Genomic DNA, 17,834 nt, shown 5'->3' on the forward strand with positions numbered 1-17,834 from the left:
TTTCTTTCTACTTGAGCCCTTGTTATCAGCTCCTCATTTTCCCCTCCCTCCTTCCCTCATGATGCCTTGATAATTTATAAATTATTATTATTTTGTCATGTCTTGCATAGTACGATGTCTCCCTTTATCCCCTTGTCTGTTGTCCATCCCCCTGGGAGGGAGTTACAGGTGGGTCATTGCAATCAGTTTCCCCTTTCTCCCCCCACCTTCCCCTTCCCCTTCTGGTATGGCTACTCTCAATATTGGTCCCGGGGAGTTTATCTGTTCTATATTCCCTGTGTTTCCAGCTCTTATCTGGACCCATGTACATGCTCTTATCTAGCCAGATTTGTAAGGTAGAATTAAGGCCATGATAGTGGGGAGGAGGAAGCATTAAAGAACCAGAGGAAAGCTGTATGTTTCATGGGTGTTTTACTGCACCCTGACTGGCCCATCTTCTCCCCATGATCCTTCTGTAAGGGGATGTCCAATGCTTATAGATTGCCTTTGGGCCTCCACTCCACTCTCCCCACCTCATTCACATTATGATTTTTTTGCTCTGGGTCTTTGATGCCTGATACCTAATCCTATTGACACCTCATGATTGCACAGGCTGGTGTACTTCTTCCATGTGGGCTTTGTTGTTTCTCAGCTAGATGGCCCCTTGTTTATCTTCAAGCCTTTAAGACCCCAGATGCTATATCTTTTGATAGCCAGGCACCATCAGCTTTCTTCACCACAGTGCTTATGCACCCACTGTGTCCTTCAGCAATCGTGTTGGAAAGGTAAGCATCTCAGAGTACCGGATTATTAGAACAAAGTGTTTTTGTGTTGAAGGAGTACTTGAGTAGAGGCCCAATGTCCATCCGCTTCCTTAATACTAAACCTATAAATATGCCACCGATAATACTGCCTAATTCACTGTTGTGCCACATCCAACCAGAATCACTGTCCACACTGCAATCACCTGAAGAGGCACCCTTATTTCAGTGTAGATGTTAACACTCCATGGAAATCAGATCCTACAATGGCACAGCTTAGTTTTACATCAGAGGACTTGATATTTATTTACCCTCCAAGTTTCACCTTCTCTGAACAGCTAACACTCACTGCTAAATGAACACTGGGCAGAGTGATTGTGTGTGTGTGTGTGTGTGTGTGTGTGTGTGTGTATCTGTATATTAAGAAATACTTCCTTAGCCTTCTCTACCCAGGTCTACATCCAAATTTCTCCCTTCTCTCTCAACAGCATGGTCTTCCTAGCTTTAACATAATTATTATTGAGAGGAAAGTCATTTAGACATTGTTTTGGTCAGGGTTTATCTTTGAGACACTCAATTGAATCCTTTGCCCTGGACACCTTTTGACAGGAAAGCAAAAGAGATGGAATATGTAACAAATGCTGGTACCAAGAGGGTGAAGGTGGCGACAGAGAAGGCATCAAAAGAGAAAAAGGAGAAAACAAAATGTGAATAAAGAGAGGGATAGGAAGTATTTCATCACAGAAAGTAACTTTAAAATGTGACTCTTAACCTGTGATCCATAACCCACCCAGAACCACTGCTTTCAGAAGCAAAGATGTGTCCACTTGGAAGACTGACCTGAGTCAAATATATCAAGCAGATTCACCAGGGTTTCAAAGGCTGCGAGACGCACACTGCTGCCTTCATCTCTGGAGAGTTCTACTAATTCCGGAAGCACCACACTTTTTGTAAGTTCTGTCCTGCACAATAAGCAAGAGAAGAAAAGAGATCACACCAATACAGTTGCAGTGAGATCCTACAGTGAACAAGACCCTGGGCTCAGTGCTACAAAAACATGAATAGTCATAAAGGTATTGCTCCCGCCCTCCAAGGGTTTGCAATCTGGCTGGGAAAATACAAGACATTAATAATCCTTTCACAGTGACTTACATCAAGATAATGTTGTTAGCTGCAGAAGTCTTCATGATTGGCAGCTGATATTCAATTTTATAAATTATAGTTCACTTTTGTTAGCAACTTCAGCAAATAAATTGAACTGATTTTTACACATATTGTGTGGGCGCTGCACGTTGGCTCTTTCCTAGACTGTGCAACCCCACCACATGTTAGTTTCCTATGCACGCGTACTATGTGTGTGCATTATGACATGGTTGGTTATAAGCAGGAAAAAACCCTGTAACTGTAGGAAGTCAAAAGAAATGCTACTGCACACTGTGAAACCTACGAGAGCTTACTGACTAGGGGTGATGGGAGCAGGCATCTCTTCCTAGTTCTGATCTTAGGGAAGGGAACCATTCAATAGGTTACGAACAATGCTGGTCTCAGATGGATCTTAGCAGAAAGCAGAGGACACCAGAAAGATGTTTACTTGTGTCTTATTGACTATGCAAAGGCATTCGACTCTGTAGATCATAGCAAACTCTGGATACCATTGAGAACAATGGGAATCCCAGAGTACATTGCTGTGCACATGCAGAACCTGCACATGGAACAGGAGGCTGTTGTAATCCTTATTTACAAAGGCATTTTCCCAAGCCTTTCTTCCATGGAGGGTCTGGATAGATTCAGACTGCCAACCTCTGAGTCAACAACTGATCACAAATTACTTGCACCATTCAGATTCCAACAACTAGGCCCACATAGCCAGATGTTTTCATAGTGAAGAGAAGAGATGGGCTGCCTTATTTTGCTCCCTCTTGCACTTCACACAAGGAGACCAGGTGGAATCGTGGTTATGTGTTGGCTTGCTAACCTCAAGGTCAGCAGCTTCAAACCACCAGCCACTCCACAGGAAAAGGTAAGGCTTTCTACTTCCATAAAAAGTTACAGTCTTGGAAACTGACAAGTAAATTCTACCCTGTCATATAAGGTCACTGTGAGTTAGCATCAACTTGATGGCAATAAGTTTGGTTTGGGGGGAGGTGGGGAAGTTTGTACCTCACACACCCAAAGGGCAGGGAAAATGGAAAAGTAGAGGCTTAGAGTTACATCGGAGACATGGAAAGAATTCCATTAGATTAATCATATGTAACGGAATAATCCAGCTGCCAGCCAAAAGATGCATAGTATATATTTGGACATTTTCCTTAAAATAAAATAATGAAGGTTAGAAGGAAAAATTAATATCAACAAAATATTTATCACCGTGTTAATCTTGTTTATTTTTATATCTTAATCCACAGATCTATCAGAAGATAAGTTATTATAGTCATTATTTCATATCATATAAAGTGTAGGCTTTCAGTTACACATGTTCATAGAATACATGAAAAGAACATGAATATTTAGCAATCCAGAAATAAGAATCAAAGTATACTTACTCAACACCCTGAGCTATGTTTTCTAATTGCCGGCACATACAAGATCGAACTTCATATTCTACATCCTGGCAGAGTGATTTCACCAATGGAATGATTTCTCTTTTAATACTAAGGGAGAGAAGGAAAGAAGATGTGAGTGATCGCTTTAGAATAATTCATACTTTCAAACAATTATCAAAATACTTTTGTTAGTTGCCATTGACTTGGTCCTGACTCATAGTGACCCTCTGTACAATGGAATGAAACGCTTCCTGGTTCTGTGCCATCCTCACAATCTTCGCCAAATTTGGGCCCAGTGGTTCAGTCACTGTACTAATTAATCATATCGAAGTCTCTATTTTTTGCTGACCCTTTACATAATTCACCAAACATATGGCCTCCTGTAGTGACTGGTCCTTCTTAATAACTTGTCCAAAATGTGTGAGATGAAGTCTCACCCTCCTTGTTTCTAAGGAGCAGTGAATTGATTATACTTCTTCCATGATAGATTTTTCTTCATTCTTTGGAAAGTCTCTGGTATAGTTAATATTCGTCACCAACACCTTAATTCAAGTGCAGTAGTGCTTCTTCAGTCTTCCTTACTCATTGCTTTCCCATACCTATAGGGGGATGGAAAATATCGAGGCTCAGGTCCGGTACACCTTAGCCTTCAAAGCTGCATCTTTGATGTCTAAACATGAATCAAGAGGTGTTAAGAATTGTTTAAGAGTCTGAAGCAGATCTGCCCAAGGCAATGCATCATTTTATTTCTTTACTACTACTTCCACGGGTATTAATTATGGATCCAAGTAAAGTGAAATCCTTGACCACTTCAATATTGTCTGTTTACTGTGATGTTGCTTTTTGGTGCAGTGGACAGAGTTTTGCTTTCTTTTTCTTAAGGTATAATTCATACTGAGAGTTTCAGCGTTTGCTCTTTAGCAGTAAGTGTTTCATGTCCTCCTTGCTTTCAGCAAGCAAGCCTGTATCAGACTGTTGGTGAGAATCTAATACTAATGCCCAGTCTTTTTCACAGCGCCCAGCCTCTGGGATGATTTGCTCCGCATCCCGATGAAAGGAGTGTGGTGAGAGGACGCAACCCTGATGCACAGCTTTCTTTGATTTGAAATCATGGAGCCTCGCTTTGTTCTGCTCAAGCAACTGCCTCTCAGTCCACGTACAGGTTCCACATGAACACAATTAAGTGCTCTGGAATTTCTATTCTTCAAAATGCCATCCACAGTTTGTCATGAGCTACAAAGAAGAATGCCTTTCACAGTCAGTAAAACGCAGGTGAATGTCTTTCTGGTATTCTCCACTTTCAGCCCCAAGTCATCTGTTGTCTGGAATGACATCCTTTGTCCCAAGTTCTCTCCTGAATCCAGCTCGAATTCCAGTTGAAGTATTGCTGCAACTGGTTTTTTTGGGTTTTTAAAAATCATGTTATTGGTGGGGGCTCGTACAATTCTTATCACACTCCATACATACATCCATTGTGTCAAGCACATTTGTACATTTGTTGCCATCATCATTCTTAAAACATTTGCCTTCTACTTGAGTCCTTAATATCAGCTCATTTCCCCCCTCCCTCCCCACTCTCTCCTCCCTCATGAACCCTTCATAATTCATAAATTGTTATTATTTTGTCATATCTTACACTGTCCCATGTCTCCCCTCGCCCCCTTGACTGTTTGTTGTTCATCCCCCAGTTAGGAGGCTATATGTAGATTCTTGTAATCGGCTCCCCCTTTCCACCCCACATTCCCTCCACCCTCCAGGCATCGCCACTCTCGGCACTGGTCCTGAAGGGGTCCTCTGTCCTGGATTCCCTGTTTTTCCAGTGCTGCAACTGGTTTTTAAATGATCTTCTGAAAAATTTTGCTTGCTTGTGATACGATGACAGTTTTTTTTATCATTTCCCCATTATGTTGGATCACCTTTCTTTGGTATGGGCATGGATATGGGTCTTTTCCACACGGTTAGCCAGGTAGCTGTCTTTCACATTTCTCGACATGCACAAGTTAATGGCTCCAGTGTTGCATAATTCTATTGAAATGCCTCAGTTGGTACTTCATCGAGTCCCGGAACTTTGTTTCTCACCCATGCTTCAGTGCAGCTTGAGCTTCTTTCTTCCCTAGCACCAGGCCTGGCGCATTTCAGAAATGCTCAGTGTGTCCCTCTCTTTCCAACCCCAGGCCTTTACACATTTCATTATATTCTCCAGTCTTTCAAGCCACCCTTTTACTTCATTTCTTCCCATCACTTTAGCTATCCCACACTTAAGAGTTACTTTCAGAATCTCTTCTGACATTTCTTTTGGTAACGCTCTATAGCTTGCCATGTGTTTTTACAAATGCTATTAAATTTGAATGGCATCATCATAGGATGGATTCTTTAATACCTAATTTTGTGAGTGTAGCTAATGTGCAGCTGAAGTCAGAAACTGTAATAGCAGGTGGAATATGATGGAACAAGACCAACCAAGCTATTAGATGTTATACTTTACTTGGGTTAGAATTATACCACATACCCTTTCTTCCAGCTGGTATTTCTCATCTTGACAAAGAGTAATGTATAAATTATAAACTTTCTCAATTAATTCTCAGAATAAAATGAATTATCTGAAATAATGAACTTATAACAGTCATGTAAGAAAGCAGCAATTCTATCTTTACATCTTGTTTCCCAATTTTTTGAACTTTATATAATAATGTTATTTTATTTTCAAAGGTATACCGTATGACATGGGGAAATAAGACAGGAAATTGAAAGAGCTAGCCTCATTTACTCTCAAAAGTTCTAAGAATCAGAAGAAATGCATTCACGTGAGTAAGTACACTTCTCTAAGAATTCTACAGAGTTAGTCGAATTAAGCTTTTATGGAGTATGGAATTCTACAAATCAAATATAACTGTTAAACATAGAATCATAGAATCTAAATTTATTTAATTTAATGAAATTAATAAATTATACATAAATACTCACGTGTGGACATCAAATTTGTTGGTCAATTTTCCTAAAATTTTACAACTAACTAAACGGGACTGTACTGTTTGAGATAGTTGTGCCTTGGAAACAAGTGGATTCAAAATCTAAAAGGACAAGATTTAGAGAGGAAGGTCACAAAGCATTATACGTTCTTGACACTAATGTTAGCTAATTTTCCTAAAGAATATAAAATCCTAAATATTTTAAGAACATTGATTAGAATATGAGGTACATGGTTATTCATCCCTTGGATGATCTTTGCTTTCTAGATTAATAAGGTAAAGACTAAAATAAAGTATAGAATTTAAGATAATTTAGAACCAAAACAATTTATTTAAAACTTATGGAGAAATCTGGAATGATCTGTATATATTTAAGTATAATTTTGAAATACACATTTTAAAAGGAAAAGGTAAATTAATGACCAAACTTCTTGAAATTTATTTCATATAAATTAATTTTTATTTATCTTTATACTTTATCCTAAGGGATGCCAAAATAGCATAGTTTCAAATGAATATTATTAATTTTCAATTAAATATAGCAGCCCAAACCTAATACTGTTTGATGTACAGGCTGGGCAAAGACGCGGCAGCATGGTCTATTCTAAAGAACTATGGAGATCAAACCCAAACTTTAATGCAGTTTTTAATTTGTCCAAGCAATCTTGCTACTTCTTATCCCAGGTTTCTCATTTGTATTAAATGGAAATTAGAACATGGTACTAAAACCTACATTTTAAAATTCTATGTTTCTAATAAAAATGTCAACCATTTCATTCCCTTTCAAGAAAGTTTCTTTCCTTTCAAGCAAAATTATTGATGATAAATGCAATTTGAAACTGAAAGATTCAAAATGAAATCTATATATTTAAAAGCTTAAAAAGCCATATTTTAAAAAATCAGATGACACTTAACAGGAGAAATTACATTAAACAGGACATTGTTCCTCAAAGTATGAAATAACACACATCTACATTACAGTCAACCTTTAAGAATGTGTAACCATCCAGATGTTTGGCCTCCATTTTATAAATATCTGTATAATTGAATTAATCTCCCCACTTTCAAGCAATATTCTGGCATCAACACAGAATCATAAACTGTATGGAGACAAAGATACCTTATTTAATCCTTAGAGAACACACAACTGCTTGTTTTTTTAATCCGTGACGTATTTGAAAAAAATACATAAAAGAAGTGAGACCATTGCCCTAGAAGAGAAATTCCTTTCTATTTTCCTATTCTCTCATCTTAATTTATAAAATCTTTGAGAGGATGTATCTTCAACAATGCTGAGCATTAAATGAAAAGAAGCCAAATGAGAAAAATGTCTGGAACAAATATAAGAATGGATGGGAAATCTTAATAGTCTATATGAGAAGACTCCAAGAAGTTCATGGGAAATTCCATTGCCTTTTAATTCCATTTCACATGAAATTTTTGAAGCCCCTGTGTATAAGTAGCAATGGAAATGGGATCAAATATTTTGGATCAAGCAATTCCCCCAAAAAAGTAGTCCTGATTTAAATAAAATATCAAATCCACTGACATTGAGTCAGTTCCAACTCATAGCAACCCTATGTAAGTATTCCAAAGCTATTGAAACCTTTATGACAGCATACAGCCTCATCTTTCCCCCACAAAGCAGTGGGTGGGTTTGAACCACCGACCTTACGGAGGCAGGCCAACACGTACCGGGCAATGCTACACCAGGCCTCCTCTAAATATAACATATGGGAAATTATTCAACCACAAAAAATTCCATTAAAATAGAGTTCCTATTTTTCCATCAACTTTAATTGGAATCTTCATTGCTCATGAAAGTCCAGGGAACTAGGTACTTCACATACCTGTTATTGTTGGTCAGGAGCCTTACTGTAAATGCAAAATCAAAAAAAATGGGGGGAGGCAGGAATGCTAAAATCCCCTGTGACCTAGTAATTCTCTTTTTGGAAACTACAGTTACAGAAATTTTCTGGAAAAAAAAAATTCTACAGAAATATCCACAAATGCTGAAAATAGGCATCATGTTTAACAGGAAGGTAAAAGCATTTGTAGTCATTCCCCAACGATGTTTAGAATACTCAAGCAATTTTAAACGAAAAACAACTGCATATGAATGCCGTAGGATCACTACAGTGGTAAATAAACAACAAGTATATAGAGTGAAACATCCAAAAGGAAATAGAACGAATGCTAAGTGGTCAACAGCGTGTAGAACCGCGGGTTCTTTTTCTTTCCTTTTCTATATTACTCACATTCACTTGGTTCTATGTTACACACATTTCATCGTTTAAGGAGCATATGCCACTCTTGGCATGGGAAATAACTTTATTCTTTTTGAAACTATCATTTTGGAAAGAAAGAAAGAAAAACCTAGTGATTGACATTATTATTCCAAAATACTGTGTCAACAAATAAAATAAGAGTATCATACATATAAATGATTACCTCGTGCCTTAGGGTTTCCTTCGGCAAAGCTTCCATCACAGAAAGAAGGGTTTCCAGCCATGCGTTACTGACAGCTGATTGACACAGATACAACAAGCTCGATTAAATAGCTCACAAATTCTGCATCAACTCAGTCCTTAGTTACAATAACATCGGATGATCACACGAAGAAAAGGATTCATATGAATATTCTAAAAAGGTTCACCTCTTTGTCCTAGGATCTGGAAAAATGATTGGCTTATATTTTCAAAAATAATATGTGGGGAGTCTCTTTAACTCAAGCACTGCATTTTTGCTGAATGGTAATACTATATAAACCTAAATGCTGTAAGGTGGGGAAACCGTATCAGAAGAAAGCATATGAATCACAGGGTGAACTAATGAGCTCTCAGCTTTCAAAGACGGTGAACTTGGCACTTTTATAAGGAGACAGCCCGGAATACTAAGTCAAACCACTGATCAACTTTGCGGTGTTATGGTCTCATTTGGTTACCTTCGACTGGCTAGCAGGATTGAAAGGAATATCATGGCCCCCACACAAGCATCAACGGCTAAGTACGTAATGAAACATGCCAAGCCCCTGACCTGCATCCCGGTGCTCCAGATGCAGTAGAATGATTTGTAGGAAGGAGTGGGCATATGCATGGATTGACACGGATTCTTCCTGCAGGATGGTCAGAAATGACACCGCAGCTGTTAACTGCATTTCCACCCCTGCAACACGCAGGACTTCCTGTAGAACCAGAAAGAGTTTGAGGTTTACATAGATGAGAGATCAAAATTATCAGTGTTAAAACTCCAAGGGACTATTAGCCAAAACCATTCATAGAAGATCTTTTAGGATATGCACTTCCTTATACACGTTGAGTTCAGAAAACAGGATTTAGCTAGTCATGTTTGTATTCTTCAAAGTACCACACAAAATTTAAATGTCTCAGGAATTGTTCACCTAAAACAGCATCCGATGTGCTTTGCTGAGTGACGAGTATCAACAGAACATAAACACGATGATAACAGAGTAGGTGATTTTGATAGCTCTCAATTTCTGTTGTGCTGTCTGATTTACACAGGTTGTCATGCTACCCAGCACTGTAATGCCAAAGCTCCAACCATCATATGATTTAATTATTTTCTACTGCAAAGAACAAAGATGATGTATTCTACTACAGAAAAAAAAAAGATACACTTACACTCTTGCAAATGGTTTTACTTTTCTACTTTACATAACTGATAGGAATATAAATTATCATGATGTAAACAGTTTTAAAAATCAATTTATTAAACTGATAAGAACAGATCCTAGCCAAAAGGCTGACAACGTATGTATGTATGGATTGTGATAAGAGTTGTACAAGCCCCCAATAAAATGATTTTTTAAAAGAAGGTTAACAAATGCTACCAAAAAGAGAAAAAAATCAATTTATTAACAGAATTTTCAAAAATATATAATCAGTCACCTCAATTCCCATGTAATGAATTTTAAAATGCATAAACAAAGTTAAAGTCTACATGAGGTAATCAGTTTGCAACACACAGAACAGACAAAAACAGAAACCAGCCTGTTAGTAACCCCACAAAGATATTACCTGTCTCTAGAAGTTAAGTTGTATAATATAAATGTAACTGCAATAACCCTTTGTTTAATTATGAAATCTCCTCCTGTGTCCATTTTATAAGGAATGTAACGCTATTTGTTATAATCAGCTATACTAGATGACTGCTGTCATATAACAAGTTTATGGTCTCTGGGACGTTGATATTACTGAGTTATCACCTAGTGTAAACTGTGAACTGTAACATCATGTTGATAGAGAGTATAAACAGTCCACTAAATACGATAAATGAAAACACTAGAAAGGGTCTAGGTAAGTTCATTTACACAGAACTTTTGAGTTGGCAACTTATTGTGCAAAATGAACATCTTAATAACAACCATTGTCCATCTAAGTCTCTCCTTTTTATTCAAGCCTTGGATAACCCATATTGAACTCGCCTCTCCCACAAATGTGCTCCTCCTGTGAACAGTGAACGGCAACTCTACCCTTCCCATTATTAAGCCTGCGTTCTTGACCCCTCCTCACTCACTCCAATCAAATCATCAATAAATCCTATAGAACTCAACCTTCAAAATATATCCAGAATCTGACCGTTTATTACTTCTGCTATAGCCATCCTAAGCCAAGCCACCCTGTTCTGTTGCTGTTAGGTGCCACTGAGTTGATTCCGACCCACTGCCCCGTCTGTGCTACCCTCACCAGTGTTGCTGTGCTTGCTCTATCATCCCTAGCCTGGAAGATTGCTCTGTCGGTGCTCCTCTACTCGTCATTCTCTATACAGAAGCTAGCCAGAGTATTTTGAACTATGCACCCAACCAAGTCACTTCTCTGTTCAAAACTCTCCAACAGCTTCCCAGTCCACCTATTCCTCTTCTCCAGGTGTCCACATGGCTGGATTCCTGACTGCTTTTCGATGAAGCCTTCCCTGATCACCTCCTCTTGAACTGAAAATCAGCCCTTTGCTCCAGGACTCACCATTCTCATTGCAGATTTGGATCCATAGCACTCACCATCTTCCATCCACTACATATTTATTTGGTTATTGTGTGTCCCCAATAATTAAACATGACCTTCACAAGTACAAGAATATTTATCTGTTTTGTTCATTTTGATATCCCCAACTCTAGACCATAGTAGGCATTCAATAAATCCTGAATAATCAAATCTCTGATCCTTTCACCAACCTTTCTGCTTTTGCTACTCTCTGTAGACATATATTTGCCTAGTCTTTTAAAAGATGGCTTCAAGCGGTACTTTTAGGTCACTCTTAAGCATTAAGAAATGAGGCTGCAAGCAAAGTGACACTGATCCCATAGGAATGCATTCCTGGGTCTTTCCTCTCATGAGAACAGGAAGATGTCTTTGGTCCGGCATTGCTGTGAACATGGGAGATCATGATTCAGCATATTGAGAGCACTGTCAGTCATGGTACTCTGAGATAACATGGATAATCTCAAAGGAATTTTCTCGTAAAAGAAACAGGCTCAGAGAGATCCACGGGCTAACTAACCATCAGCAACAAGGAGATGCGGAAGCACACCTAAGCACCGAATTCTTCCTGACAGAGTCGACACTTCCTTTCACTGCTTCTTTTACAACTTGGTTTCAATCAAGACAAGGCTTCAGGTGGTGTGTGTGTGTGTTTGCGGGGGAGGGGGAGGTCTGGCAATAGCCAAAGTTATGTAATGCATTTAATTAACAGAAAACCTGCTAGGGTAGCCCATAATGACTTTGTTTTGCCTTAAACATATATATCACGTGGCACAAAAATTGTACAAGTTTTTCAACCAGTAATCAACAAAATCCTAAGAAATCTTAACTGAAAGCAAAAGCGAAGGAACGAGAAGGGGAAGACAAAACAGAAGTAGCCGCTGGTCTCTGAAACCAGCTCTCCCCACGCACCCTCTTTGTTAGACCTTGTAGCCCCCAAAACAAACATTTGTTCCATGTTATAACTAACAGTTTTGGATTTGGAAAACCCTTTTAAGAGATTTGATGTGGCCGCTGACAGACTTCAGAAGACACTGCTTTTATTAAGAAAGAGAGAGGGATTGGCAAAGAAGTCTTGGGAAAGACTGTGAGGCCACGGTGCACATTCACAGGAGCCTGGTGTCTTTCAGCTCCACAGGCTGTCATTGTCCCCTTTGAAAGTCAGTACAGTCCTGGGTTTTGCACATCTGCAAACTTTATGCAGAAGAAGAACAGGAGAAGGCCCCACCATCACGTCTTCTGACTGTATTACTTAGTCTTCTTTCCCGCAGCAACACTGGCCCCACTATTCTGTATTTAATTTCCGAAAAATCCTCAAGTCTTATCAGGATTTGGGTTTTTCTCTTGTTGTGCTGACTTCAACATCTGGGACTGTCCACTGTTAAGAAACCAGCACAGACTAAGAGACTTCATCACTACTAAAAAGCAATTGATTGCTAAACATAATCTCTGAAATAGAATACAGTAAGAGACTGATACTTACCGGTCAGTGTTCTCCTCCACAGAGTCACACCCTCGGGACAAACATATGTGAGGTCCATACTCTCGGGGTTAATAAGTGTGCATCCTCATGGACCTTGGAAGACACTGAAAAGTAAATTCCTCTATTGCTTCAATGCTTGCCTTCATGGCAGTTACCGTTCCTCTTACATACTAGAGTATGGCTGGCATCCCAACCTGAATTTCCTCACAAATGAAATGAGATACCCATAGATGGGTTAATGGTGTGTTTCCAAATTATGAAAGGCCCACTCAAGCAAAGAAAATGTGCTAAATAATTCTGTCTTTAAATTCGCCTTCGGGTAGCTTAAACAGTGCAACAGAGCGTTTTGCAGAGCAGTGGAACGCATTCTCTGCAGAGACAGACAATAAGCCCTGCCCTCCAGAAGAGATGTCTCTGCTCTGCACACGGTAGAGAGGCAGGCACTAACCAGTGATTAACTCTAAAACAGCAAAGAGTTTGGATTCATGCATTTTGACACTAAACTTACTGTACAGAATTTGTAAACAGATTTACCATAAATGGTGTTGCTAAAGAGAAGACAGTTCTAAAATTACAAAGGACCTTTGAGGGGGTTATGTTTTTGAGATGCTGTAATTGATTGTATTGAAATTAAGTAATAAGGGCCTAAAAATTAAAACAGGAAGTCCTAGTACATAATAAAATACCTAGGGTTTTTAGGTCACAAACGTGGGGTTTTTACTAACTAACAACAACTCCTAGAAACTGATAATAACTAACAGGAACTAAAGGTAAATGACAGCAACTAATAGTCACTGACAATAAGTAACAGGAACAAATCATAGGTAGTATTTAGTTAAATTTTTTTTTAATAATGCTATTTGGGGGCAGGAGTAGAGAGTAACCTGCAATGGGAATCTGACTATTTTTATGCACAAATTTATTTTCACTTAAAAATATATTTATAAAAATCTTTAAACTGATATAAATACGAATTAGCAGTACATGACAATTCTAAGGTGCCTTTACTAATTAACTACAATATTTCAATATTGCCCTAGCCAAATGCCACATGTCGCACTGAAACTGGGAAGAATAAGGTGAGAACAATGAAAATCACAACCTCTGAGGGAAAATAAACTGGAGACAGTAAGCAGAAAACACAAGGAGATAAGTGTTACCTTTCTTGCAATTCATAGATCAGGGATTAGCAAAGTTCATGAGAAAGTGCACAGAAAAGCAAAAGGAGGTCCCTTTTTCTACAGGAAATCCCAGTACTAGTGTGATCAAATAACAACTGTAAATATATAATGAAACACCGTGCCACGCAGAATCACATTCAAATCAAAGCAAATGAGTACACAGAGTACACCACCGTGGCTTTAATAACTGATGTTCTCGCTGGATTATTTGCTAAGTCATTTTGACATTCGTGGGTAATTTCAGGATATCGGCTTAAAACTGTCCACTAAGCAGCAATTTAAAACCTTGCAAAGAAGAGGTTTGTTAGTCAGCTTCCGGTCAGGTGGTGACCTCGACAGGCTTGCTGAGTGTCCCCTCTACAACAGAGACATCAGAAAGAGCACATGGAGGATGACCTGGAGCCCTGGGTCTGAGGAAAGGGTGGCTGAGGTAACTTGACGCACCAAAGGGAAACCAAGGGGCACAATCCACATCAGAGATCAAACAGACCAGCAAAGTCTCAGCTGGGGGCAATGAAGCAAAGTGCTCCACCTGCAGCACAGAGGGACCTCCAGTGGCAACAAAGAGAAAGTTTACCAAAACAGAGCGAGAGAAAAGTGGACACACACACCCCACCCCCCAACCACGCGTCTCTGGATGAACAGAGGAATGAATCACACCCAAACTAGTGCACCCAGTGGGTTGTACCCCTCCTTCCACATCCCCAGGCCTACTAGTGCAACATGAAAGGGGTGGACCAGGCAGGAACACAGGGCACAGGAGGCTAAGGAAGAGGCAACCGAATCATCTCAGGGGTTCCCCCATGGTTCCCTGGTGCCTAGAAAGAGTGCTGGCCCGCACATTCCTGGTTTGGAGGAGATGGAGAAGGATGCTGGGATTATCTACCCAACCCCTGGCTGAAGCTCTGGCCTCTTGAGTGTCCTGAGATTAAAGCAGCTACAGGATTGATTGGGACTTTTTCTTTTGCATGTTTAGTTTTACCCTCATCATTCTTTTGTTTTGATAAGCCTCCAGTATAGTTTAATAAAGCAGAACCAACCCTAAAACTCATACCCCTAAAAGTCAGCAGAAGTCATCTACAGGACAGGAGTCTTGAGAAAAAGCAGCAGCACCCGTTGAGGCTTTGAGCTTTGTCATGTGTGCGTGTGTGTGTGTGTGTGTGTGTGTGTGTGTGTGTGTGTGTTTCTCTCCATTTGGTGTTTTGATAAACTACCAGCAGAGAGACAGAGGGCACAAGAGGGGCAATAATCTCTCCAAACAACAACAAAACCAAACTCACTGGTATCCAGTTGATTCCCTGGTAACATACTGGATCATGCACTGTTACTAGCCACAAGATCTTCAGTTTGAAACCACCAGCCACTCCCAGGGAGAAAGTGGCTCCTATAGACCGTTATAGTCTTGGAAACCCACAAGGACAGTTCTCCTTTGTCCTACGGGGTCTCTGGGATGATGAATAATGCCTATCTCCTCAAAAGCACCTGTTGACAAGAAAAGCCAAGACTCATGTACACATACTTAGACCTCCGTGGCCATACACCCCAGGTAGGACCTCAATAAGCACGCTCTTTTGGTTGAGAAGAAGCCCTGGTGGTGTAGTGATTACCTGTTAGGCTGCAATCTTCAAAGGTCAGCAGTTCAAAACCTCCAGCAACTTTGCAAAAGAAAGAGCAGGCTTTCTACTCCAGTAAACAGTTCCAGTCATGGAAACTCACAGGGACAGTGCTACCCTGTCCCATAACGGGAGGTTCTACCCTGTGCTAGAGAGTCGCTGTGAGTCTGCATTGACCCAATGACAGTGAGTTTTGGAGGATTTTCTTGTTCTGTTTTTCATAACTGAGAAAGAAAAACAGCTGTTGGTTCCAGTATGGGTATTAGTGTGTGTGTGTGTGTGTGTGTGTGTGTGTGTGTGTGTGAGAGAGAGAGAGAGAGAGAGAGAGAGAGAGAGAGAGAGAGAGAGAGAGAGAGAGATTTCCTTTCACTTTGCTGTTGGCTAAGTGTTTTTCATTCTTTTTTGTTTTTGCATATATTTTTATAGTTTTGTTTTCTGTGGTTTTTTTTTTTACTATTCTGTCTCGGGCCACCTGACAGAGTCGACTATACTCACAAAACCCAGCTACTCTCACAGCTCCAATAGCTACAAGTAATGGGTAAGGGCCACCATCCACAGCATTGCCACTTGGCCAACAAGCAAAACACACAAACACAGCATCTCAGAGTCAACCGATAATATCAATTCGCACAAAGATGCCAGACAGGACATTGGTGAAACGAGTGACCAATATCCAGAGTCAAAAGACCTAACTGAGAAAGAAAAGGCAATGAGACTATCAGAAAGGAATTTTGGGAAAATTACTCTTAAGTACTTTCAACAGATAAAAAAGATCAAGACAGCTATGGGCAGGTATTAGGGTCTCGTCCAGGGAGACCCTCATGCGGTGACCCGGAGGGGCAACTGAACCTGGATGGAAGAAAGACACAGAGACGTGGAGCAAGACAAAACTCGGGGTATATATTTACATTAAAGAGGAACTGTGAGGTGTATATTCCAATGAGGCATACTGCATAACATCCAATACAATATGTGTATTACAATGAAGCATAACAACGTTAGCCAATCAGCTGCAGGTAGGAAGTGGGAGGCACATATTCTAATGAAGCATACTGTGTAACAACCAATCGGCTACATGGTCCTAATAAGGTAAAAAGGGCACCAACAGTTCTCAAAGACATCCGTGATGACGTTCGTATGCTAATTAAGGCTTACCAGATGAACCACCAATTTTGTTATGTTCCTAATATGGTATGTCTGTAGTCCAATGGGTGCTCAGTATTTTAACCAATGGCAACAAGGTCAGTTATCGCAACTGCCTGTGCTACAGAGTACATAGCTTGGAATGTGGGGGCGGAGTTGGGCAGGACACAAAGCCTTGCTGTTAGGAAGCAGCCAAGTTTCTGCTACAAGTTTCTGCTACATGGCTGAGGCCAGGGTCTTAATGGTTATCGGCTCCCAACAGGCAGTGTGAGGGGTGGGGGTGAAGGTGGTAGGTGCAGTGAGAGAACTCATGAAAACACTGTAAGAGTAACCTGAAAAAAATAAATGAAAAATTAGAAACCATCCTAAAATATCAAATAGGTTTCCAGAAGATTTTAATACTGAGGTATTAAAAACACATAACACTTTGAAAGGGAACAGCAGAATTAAAATAATAAAAGGCAAAATTAGTTAGCTTGAAAGCAAAGCTCTCAATACAAGTCTACAAGATAAACAATCCATGAAAATAAATAACAACAACAAAAAGTCTAATAATTAAGTGGGATACTTCCAAGAAAAATAACATATGCCTAAAAGGCATTTCAGAACAACAAACAAACAAATCAAAATACCCAGAACATATAGTCTAAAAGAAACAAATGTGCTTGAAACAATGGATGTCTGGATGGATTGTGATAAGAGTTTGTATGAGCCCCAATAAAATTATTATTTTTAAATAGTCTAAAAAATCCTGGAAGAAATCCCTAATTTCATGAATGAGGAGGAAATAGCCATTCAAGAAGCTGAAAGAAGCCTAAATAGGATACACCTCAAAATAAAATGAATATATCATAATAAAACTTTCCAATAGTAAATACAAGAAAATAATCCTGAAAGTAGTTCAGAAAAAGAAAGAAAAGTTACTTACAAAAGGGAGCCAGTAAGACTAAGCTCTGCTTTTTCAGTAGAAAACAAGAAGGCAATGGAATATATAAAACTCTGAAAAAAAAATTGCCTACTAAGAATCATATCCAGCAAAATTACCTTTCAAATGTGAAGGAGACATAAGTGCACTTCAGGAGCAGGTGAAATTAAAGAAATTTAAAAATTAGATCGATATTACAAAAAATATTAAGGGAAGTTATTTGAACAAAGATTCAATGAC

The 17,834-nt window shown here is 39.4% G+C and overlaps 1 protein-coding gene across 2 annotated transcripts in view; it reads right to left on the reverse strand.

The window, feature by feature from the left end:
• The window catches only part of PPP4R4 (protein phosphatase 4 regulatory subunit 4), a 120,898-nt gene that overhangs the window by 48,862 nt on the left and 54,202 nt on the right, over positions 1-17,834 (reverse strand). Inside the window, exons 4-8 of one of the 2 annotated variants that reach the window (XM_075530763.1) lie at positions 9,289-9,436; positions 8,704-8,777; positions 6,248-6,354; positions 3,284-3,391; positions 1,581-1,702 (exon numbers count right to left, since the gene is read on the reverse strand). In XM_075530763.1, coding sequence (XP_075386878.1) covers positions 1,581-1,702; positions 3,284-3,391; positions 6,248-6,354; positions 8,704-8,777; positions 9,289-9,436 — 559 coding nt within the window. Of the gene's footprint in view, positions 1-1,580; positions 1,703-3,283; positions 3,392-6,247; positions 6,355-8,703; positions 8,778-9,288; positions 9,437-12,756; positions 12,826-17,834 lie in introns of those variants that run through there. The other variant, XM_075530764.1, reaches the window with a different exon arrangement.

This window comes from Tenrec ecaudatus, chromosome 14, assembly GCF_050624435.1.
Source record: "Tenrec ecaudatus isolate mTenEca1 chromosome 14, mTenEca1.hap1, whole genome shotgun sequence".
Classification (NCBI taxonomy): Eukaryota; Metazoa; Chordata; class Mammalia; order Afrosoricida; family Tenrecidae; genus Tenrec; species Tenrec ecaudatus.